The sequence below is a fragment of the Ailuropoda melanoleuca genome, chromosome 9 (genome assembly GCF_002007445.2).
Source record: "Ailuropoda melanoleuca isolate Jingjing chromosome 9, ASM200744v2, whole genome shotgun sequence".
Lineage (NCBI taxonomy): Eukaryota > Metazoa > Chordata > Mammalia > Carnivora > Ursidae > Ailuropoda > Ailuropoda melanoleuca.
Genome location: NC_048226.1, coordinates 87,824,203 through 87,833,653, shown reverse-complemented (window position 1 = coordinate 87,833,653; position 9,451 = coordinate 87,824,203). Strand labels below are relative to the sequence as shown.

General features: G+C 41.9%; 1 protein-coding gene across 1 annotated transcript in view; it reads right to left on the bottom strand.

The window, feature by feature from the left end:
- The window catches only part of FAM91A1 (family with sequence similarity 91 member A1), a 40,956-nt gene extending 31,839 nt beyond the window's left edge, over positions 1-9,117 (bottom strand). The window contains exons 1-4 of the mRNA XM_034668520.1: positions 8,799-9,117; positions 3,283-3,367; positions 2,021-2,172; positions 321-378 (exon numbers count right to left, since the gene is read on the bottom strand). Of these exons, the coding sequence (XP_034524411.1) occupies positions 321-378; positions 2,021-2,172; positions 3,283-3,367; positions 8,799-8,870 (367 nt within the window). The 5' untranslated portion in view covers positions 8,871-9,117. The remainder of the gene's footprint in view (positions 1-320; positions 379-2,020; positions 2,173-3,282; positions 3,368-8,798) is intronic.
- Positions 9,118-9,451: the final 334 nt, after the last annotated feature.

The following is a 9,451-nucleotide window of genomic DNA, read 5'->3' as shown; positions in this document are numbered from 1 at the left end:
CTCTCGCTGGCTGTCTCTATCTCTGTCAAATAAATAAATAAAATCTTAAAAAAAAAAAAAAGAAAGAACTTCAATTTCTAGAAATATATAGACTAGTCTCATTTTCCTCATTCTACCCTCCAAAACATTCCTCCCTTAAACATTTAGACTAAACCTTATACTTGACTTGCATCATCTGATAAAATTCCTACGAACAGTGTTGCTTGCTGTTCCCATGCTTCAAGTGTTTTAGGTTAAAAACACACACGACGAGACAGACAACAGCATGCATGCACGAAGACAGACTCTAATCGTTACCTTCAGCATAATTAAATACTTACAGTCAGCAGCAGTAAAATTGGGCAATGAATCATAACTTTTCTCACTGTTCATAATGTCCTTTCAAAAAGAAAACAATTAAAAATTCTAAATGCAAAATGTCCTGAGATAAAAACATGTGAATAAATATGTATTACGATAGCCAAACAGAATAATAATTATTGGCCAAAGTGCGGAGATTAGAGTGTGCAACCTGAAGCATGCATGCCACACTGTGGTACTTGCTACATGGTCCCAACCCAGTAACTGAACATCAGACCTTCAGGTCTGGGTTTCTCACAGCACGCTCTGTGAGTCCCAAACATCTGCCCTGCAACTTCTGCCCTGCGGAAGCTATGCAAGGAATCCCTCTTTCAGAGCTCCTGGTTCCTGCCTCCCCACACCTCATGCCTAATCCGAGACTCCTGCCCTGCAAGAGGCGGCACCCTGTGTCCTGGTTCCATCAACAGGCAGCTGAGATGCGCACTACCAACAAAGATTGTAACCACTTAATCCTCTCTGCTCCTTTGAGACCCAACCAGCAGCAGAGTCAAACTCAGTATCCAGCTTCTTCCAGTCCCCATCTGTTTCTCCAATAATAAACCAACTGTTTACTGTGGGGATAGGGCCCATTTTCAACCCAGGAGCTACACCCAGTGGTATAAGAACAGAAACCAGACAGACGCAAGCACATGGACATAACTGAAAGTTGGTAAAGGGGAAAAACCTCCCCCTATTTTCTCTCCTAAACCTTGTGGTCAATACCAGCAAAATAATGAGAGAGACAGCCACAATTACTCTCCTTACTGATTAGCTGTCGCCTGCATTCTGCTGTCCTGGTTCTACGGAAAAGGGACTGACAGAAACCAGAGCTGTCAGGCCTCAAGCTTTATACGAATATTTCCTCCCAAACAGGGACATAGAGATGCAGGAGACGCAGGACAGTGTAAGTGCCCATGAAGAAGGTGCTCGGGGAGAAAAGCAAAGGGTGCTCTTGCAAAGGAACATCAGAAAGTGACCTTGCTGTTCCTGCATATTCCCAACTCCTTCAGTTCTAGGCTTCCCCCTGCTCTGGAAGCAGCTAGTGGGCCCAAAACTGCAGCACTCAGATAAAATTAAGTAGCAACTGAACACTAGATAAACACTGCCAATCTTTACGTACAGCTCACTTAAAAATAATATATTTAAAGTTACTGATACAGGCCTGAAAACTGCCTTTGGAAAAACGCTAATACCTGAAAGTTAATAAAAATGGCAAGAAATTAGCAGCCAGGACTACAAATATATTTCTCTTTTTCTGACACATGTATTGCATGTTGGGTTTACGATCATTTATTCTTTCTCTAGTCAGAGAAGAGTTAAACACATTATTTCTCTGAACTCAATGTTCAGTTCTGTCACCCACATTTTCAACCTTAATCATGCGTTAAAAGCAGTTGGTTTTATAGACTCTGCTAACATGAAGACTAATGCTACAACACAGCACAGAGGGTCAACAATGCCCCCAACAGCAGGTACCTTTCCGCTGTGAAAGCCCGGACAACAACTACTTGTACAGTGTGGATGACACAGTTAACTTGTAACCAACGCTCCTTTTCCACTGTAAACTCAGAAACAATGCCCACTGGGGCTGAGAAGGGCACAGCCGATCATTATTGGCATTGTCATTGATGACACGTAGTCCCGTCCCATTCCTACTGGCCCACGTACACCGTAAACTCACCTCCATGATCCCAGTATAATAGGAAAACGGGGTTATCCTCAGGCCCTTCACCATGATATCTGACAGATGGTAAGGGTACAGCATGAGATGATCACGGCTGTACTTCAGTAGTTCCTCATAGTATTTGCGTTCATCCTTCTTGACATGTTTAACTGGGGAAAGAGAAATTTTCCATTTTCAGGTATCTCACAGTTACATATAATTATAAATGCAATAAGAACTACTTCACAAACCAACATTACCTAAAAATAAAAGCATAGTAGTTGGAAAAGAGCAAATGAAATTATCTAAGTTGGAACAAAGAAAGCAATTATGCCACAAAAAAACAGACTTCCGAGTATACAAGCGGAATCTATAACAGGACAGATAGTAGAGAAAGAATTCTTATTACATCAGAAAGCCAAGAAAGCAATCACGGAATATCCTCTCCGAAAGATGCAAAACACAAGCCAGAATTCATCAAATCCTTTACTATACTACAAGAGAGTGAAACTGAATGGTAGTTTTCAATGAATCAAGTCTATTTCAAAAAAGTATTTCATTGTTTTTGTTTTTTAAATGTAAAAAAAGTCTGACTCCCATGAAATACATTTAAATAAAAAAGCTGTCTCTGAACTACTGTGCTTAAACTGAGAGTAACACACGGAAGGGAAGACTAGCAGGGCAATAGAACTGACTAATTCAGTCATCTCACAAATAAAAAAGCAAACATTTAAAGAGTTAATTAAACTTCTAGATTGGATTGTTTGCTATTGCTCTTTGTAAAGATACATATCTTTCAGTAAAGGACATTTTCAACTTTTAAAAGAAAAAAGAAAGTTAAAAAAAACAAAGAACCAACTATGCTTAAAATTCGTTCTAGTTATTACAGAGTTTTCGTTAAATTTATATTTGGAAAATTTATGGAAAAAAACCTACAAAATCCAAAATCAAAAACTATTAAGAACTAATGTACTTCTCTTCTGGCTTATTTTCTCACTTAAAGTGAGAAAAGTACATATGAACTGAGATTAATTTTCTATAGGTAAAATGAATTTACAAATGATACTTTAAAAAAATAATCTGAATCAGATTTAGAAAGAAAAATCTAGTTGCTAATACAAACTGTTGTTAGGTGGGATGGGTCAGTACAGGGCTTCCTAAATGTCTATACAGTATAATTTCAGTACTATGAAATATGGATTGAAAAGACAGGATACATTAATGAAAATGGTAAACACCAACAGTCATTTCCACCTTGATGTAAAGATGCGTCTACTTACCTAAGTTGTTTCTATATCGTAACTGATTGCGGATACTGTACAGAACAACCTGCTTTTCATATTCTCTCTGTGAATTTCCAAGACTCTAAAAAAAAAAATTCAAATAGTTTTAAAAATAGCTTCTGAACTAAACAACAGTACTTTTCCCGCATACAGTTTCAAAACCATGCCCCCTAATTTTATCTTAATACCTCTAATTTCCAAAACAAAGAGCGTTATCTTAAATGTTATTATACTAATTTTCATGCTATAAGAGGAGCAAAAACTCAATGTGTTTATTTTCAGTTTGCCTTTCTGAAAGGACTTACTGAAATTTCCTAAAGTAGTTAATTATCAAATAAAAAGCAGTCCGAGAGCACAACTTCATTAAGCCAACAAAAAACTAAGTTCTACTTAAAAAGATTTCTTTCTTGACTGTTCCTAATTTGTGTGTGTTGAATGAATGGATGGATGGATAGACGGATGAATGGATGGTTTCCGGCACCTACATATCTTTTTTAATTTAAGAGTGGCAACTAAAAACAGATCCTTGTCTGCTAATTATTTACATTTGAGGGCTATGATTATTAAAAATTAACATTTCTGGAGAAAGTACATTTCAAATGTACCTCTAAATGATAAGATGACTTTTTTCTTTTTTAAAGATTTATTTATTTGGGAGAGAGCACGCACATGCATGCAAGTGTGGAGAGGAGCGGGCGGGGCGGGGGTGGGGGGGGGATGAGACAGAATCTCAAGTGGACTCCCCGTTGAGCACAGAGCCTGATGCAGGACTCAATCTCAGGACCCTGAGATGACGTGAGTGGAAATCAAGAGTCGGACGCTTAATCAACTGAGCCACCCAGGTGCCCCCACAGATGCCTTCTGAAAAACATCATCTCCTTATGGTTTTGTTAAAAAACATTTAGACAATTTTAGAATTCTGATACATTTTTTAATAAGCAAAAATATTTCTAGCCGTGCTTTGGTGTTTTAAGTTCAAAACTGGGCTCTCATAAAAGCAAAGAATAAGTATGTCTGATTACAGTCAACATGATAGTCAATGTTTCAACCATAAACTGAATTTAACATGACTGCTCTCCCCCTTCTAATTATTAGGTATGATCTTTCCAACATGTTGTAATATAAAATTGGACATCTTAGAAACCAATGGCAGAAAGATCAGAGGATTCAGCTATTATACTTCCTACTCACAGGTCTGAAAGCCAAGGTAAATGTTCATACACATACTTTCAAAAAGGCAATCTTCACAAGACAGGTAAGACTCACATTTGAATAAACTGGAACATAACTGGACCACCGGTGGAATGTATTTTAACAAAAAAGTGATGATGTGAGAAAACAAAAATCTTTCTTCCTGCATCTAAATTAATTAGTTTGTCATAGGTTAAACGGTGACCCACACTACCGCCAGAATATATGTGCTTTTATTTTTTTCATCCATTTTAACATTTCCAGTGGTTAAGAGCAAAGTTCATCATAGAGAAACTACCCTACATCCTCTATGCAGCACCAGAGCTTGGGTCAGTAACCAAGATGCTGAGAGGAGTTAAAATACTGGGCTTGCTTCACACTCGTAAAGGCTTTTCTCAAGCTTTGCTGCCAGAGAAGTCTCTTTCTCAAGGAACACGAAACACACATGCACACAGAGCACACAATTCTGCTAGAACCTGAGCAACTTTCACACTACAGGTTGTGCTCTTCTGTTTTAAAATAAATCTCTTCATTTATCCCAACTTACAACCATGTTCTCCCTTTCTAACCTCATTCCTGGGAATTCCAGAACAAAAAGTGTAATCAAGCCACACATACAAAATGTAAGGGCCTGTTATTTGTAAGCTAGTTAGAGAAGACAATGTTTAAACATCTAAGCCTTCGTGCCAGGAATTAAGGAACGACTGACCCTGATCAATCAATACATATGTGTGCCCACAAATACCTAAAAATTGCATTAGAAATTGATTTTGTTCTTCACTACCCATATACATAAAATGGAATTGCTTGTTCACAAAGATTCTTTGGCTTCTCTCCCACTCCCACCCCAAATTTCCCACCATTCACATTACAGAACACCGTTCCCACTACAGGAGGCAAACTAAAAGAAGGTTCATTTTACTCTGAGATGTGCTGACCCTGCAGAAATACTGTCCAGGTCTGACAAATAAGGTAGAGCTGCATAGAGAAGGCACTACAACAGATGCCAGAGAGACACACGTACTGGCTGTGAAACACCATTATCAGATTATGCTGACAGCAGAAAGAACGTATTTCTAAAGACTTTGCTCCTACGAACCCCAATTGCACCCCCCCCACAAAAAGGATACACACAACTTTTATTGATCTTTCTTAGATGACACAGAACCTCATCATAAGACTTTCCTTAAAATAAAATCACTATGAATTGTTCCTGAATAATGAATACAAGAAGATACTGATGAACTACAGAAAAACCCTGAAATAATGGCCTTATCTGCAACTTTTAATGTATTTTTTAAAGTCTTGCAGAGCCCATATCACATAAAAACAGTTCATCTCATCCACATAAAAAGCTACTGGCTTTACATACATTTTGTAAAAATCTGAAATCCCCTTCTTCCCGCTTGACATACACTTTTTAAAAAAATCTGAAATCACCTTCCCCCAGCTTTCAGAAGTGGGAAGTGAGTCATTTCCAAATTAAAGTCATCAATGCTTACTGGAAACTCTATCAAAGTCTTTAGTATCTATAATGGCAAAAAACAAATTCTTTCCATACAAGAACAATTCCCCACTTTTAAAATGACTTAGCTTTAGGTCCTGGAAAAATATCACTGACTGATACCATCACTCATTCGCTCCAAAAATATTTACTAAAAGCCCACCATGCGACAGGTGCTCAAAATACAAAAGCAAAACCAGTAATGTAAGCAGCAAATGCAACACAGTGGGTAAGTGCTATGGGTGAGAAACACAGTGCTGTGGAGGTCAACTTCTCCAGATGTAGAAGGTCAGGGAAACCTTCCTGGAGGAGTTCTGACATTCAAGAAGCTACCAGTAATCTACTGGAGACAGTACAGGATTGAATTGGCCTTTTCGAAATCTCACCCCAGGGTAGTGTGAGGAATGAATGTGAGGGAGTCCTACACTGAGGAAGAGAGACCAGATAGAAAGGCGATGTAGCAATTCAAGGTGGAGCTTGACCTAGGCGAACAGTAGCAAGGCTAGGTAAGTCCAAGGAAGTAACTTGTACAGATGGGATTTCCAACACCTTCTGCAAGTGGAAGCTTATCCTAAGCTAAAACAGCTATTCTTTTAAGTGATCTTACCAAAACAAATTTTAATTTAATGTCACATTTCCACCTAATTATAATACTGATCTGTTTTTATTTTTAATAGTCATGACAAAGTATTGGATATGCTTTTGCCAATACTAATTGAGATCAATTATTCATGCTGAACATAATTGAATCATCCATCTTTCTTCCATTATGCTACATTTATTTTTGTGAAAAGAAGAGAAAAGATGGAAACAAAGAAAAGGACTGTTGGTTCTTCCAGTTGTCTTCGAATACACCACAAAACCTTAAAGAACAAAAGCTCCAGGGGCACCTGGGTGGCTCAGTCGTTGAGCGTCTGCCTTCGGCTCAGGGCGTGATCCCAGCGTTCTGGGATCGAGCCCCGCGTCGGGCTCCTCTGCTGGGAGCCTGCTTCTTCCTCTCCTGCTCCCCCTGCTTGTGTTCCCTCTCTTGCTGGCTCTCTCTCTCTCCGTCAAATAAATAAATAAAATCTTTAAAAAAAAAAAAAAAGCTCCAAAGCCCTCATTCAAGCTTAACAAGAGAAACTTACTCTTTCAAGTTTAGAGCTTTGTTCTTCCAAGTCAAGATAAACGCCACATGGGCAGCCACTGACAACCAAGAATTCTTAGTTCCTTTATCTTTCTACTTTCTTGTTTGTTGGGTATCTTATGGTGAAAGCACTTTCCCTGCCANGCGTCGGGCTCCTCTGCTGGGAGCGTGCTTCTTCCTCTCCTGCTCCCCCTGCTTGTGTTCCCTCTCTTGCTGGCGCTCTCTCTCTCCGTCAAATAAATAAATAAAATCTTTAAAAAAAAAAAAAAAAGCTCCAAAGCCCTCATTCAAGCTTAACAAGAGAAACTTACTCTTTCAAGTTTAGAGCTTTGTTCTTCCAAGTCAAGATAAACGCCACATGGGCAGCCACTGACAACCAAGAATTCTTAGTTCCTTTATCTTTCTACTTTCTTGTTTGTTGGGTATCTTATGGTGAAAGCACTTTCCCTGCCACGTGATGCCTCGCCAGAACCTTAAATTATTCTTTTCCCAGTACTACGCTCCCATGCTGAGTGAGGAACAAGGGAATAATCCTACACCATCACCACCACCATCAAACTTTCCAAATGTGACCGGCCAGCACCAACAGAAAACAGAATTTCACTCTCAACCATGTAGAAAGGGAGAAACTTGAAGGTCAATCTATGGCCAGGGAAACAGCGCCTTATATGCAGCATGTATCACTACCTTCGTGAGATTCAACACCACCTGCCATATTAGGTACTAGTTCATTTATTTGTTTATTGTCTTTCTTTACTAAAATGCAAGCTCCATGAAAGCAGGGTCTATCTTGTTGACTGGTGCCAACTACTCGCACCTAGAATAAGGCACAGCATGCAAGTGTTCACTTAATATTTGTTGAGCAACTGAGTAAAAATGACACTCAAGCAGTTGAGAATTAACTCTCAAAACAACAACAACAACAACAAACCTCCTGTCACTCTCTTGTTGAAACATCTCTAGGAAACCTATCCTGTCTAGAGGATACAGTGCAACAAACAAAACAATCAAAGTAGGAAAACCCCTTCAAAATCTGGCCCTGCCTGCTTTTCCAGTCTTATCTGCTACCAGCCACCCTCCACTCACTCACAAAACCCCACCTCCAAACACCAATATACCCACATCTCCACCACCCGTGATACTAAGTTGCTAGCTACTCTCAACACGCTCTTTCACTTGTCCAAGCCCTTAAAATAACTTTCCCTCTCCCCGGAAAATCTTACTCCCTCTTATCGCTCATTCGTCCTTTAAGGCCCAATTTCAATGCCTCCTCAGACACTCCCTGGGCAATTTCTTACTCCTCTGTGTGCCCACATATACTACAATGCAAGTACGTATGAGCGGCTATCATCCTGTAACGTATTCAATTGTTCCTCGTCTATTCCCCACCATCCTGAAGTTCTGGAGGTCAAGGGCCGCGTTAAATAGGTTTCGCAAGCGCCTAAACCAGTGCCTGGTTTAAACTAGGCTACGGGCAAAGGTGCCAGGCGAGTCCACCCCATTTAGCAACGGCCCCATCCTGCCCCTGTGGCCCCCAGGCCGTCCCCTCCGAATCCCTGACCTGCGGGACGATTTCCCCGGAACCGCGGCGGGGGAAGGGCGGGAGTGAACCGCGAGGGGCAGCCCCGGCCCCGCGGGCAAGGCGAGCAGATGACGGCAGGGCGGGGCCCCGACCCCAGGTTCCCGCCGTACCTGCCTCACGTTGGCCGGCAACTTGGTCCAGGGGTAGTTGTGCCGGATGTGGAACTCCACGTCTATGTTCATGATGCCGGGAGCCCGGCCGGCAGCGGCCGTGACCGCAGCTGGAACGACGCCTCCCGCTTGCCCGCCCTCGGCCTATCGGGGAGCCCGCGGGAGGCCCCGCGCCTCACACTGCGGAGGGCCGGGGCTGCCCCATGGCCAGGGCTCCCGACAGGTCCGCGCTGCCGGGCCACGGGGCACAGGAGCAGCGGAGATACGGGCAGGAGCGCCTCTGCAGCTCCAAGTTTCTTCCTAGTTTCGGCCCGCCGGAAACGGCTTTGGGCTCGCGTCACTTCCGCCCTCCGGCGCGAGCCTGGAGGGGCGGGGCCCCGACTGGCCTCCTACCCCGCCCCCAGAGTGTAGGGGGCGGGGCAAGAAGATGGTGAGGTGAAGTGCTGGGTAACCGCCCCCTGCCCACGTGTTTGGCTCCTGCTGTCAGTCTCTGTACGCATGAAGATAAATTTCTGGGTCTGCATCGCCATCGTTGGATGTCCCCGTTTTCTCCAGTTTCAGGCACTGGAGTAAGTTGTCTAAGATTGATGGGCTTGGGGAGGAAGTCATAGCTGGCTGCAAATAGAAGAGCAATGAGCCTCCCCACAAAGCCA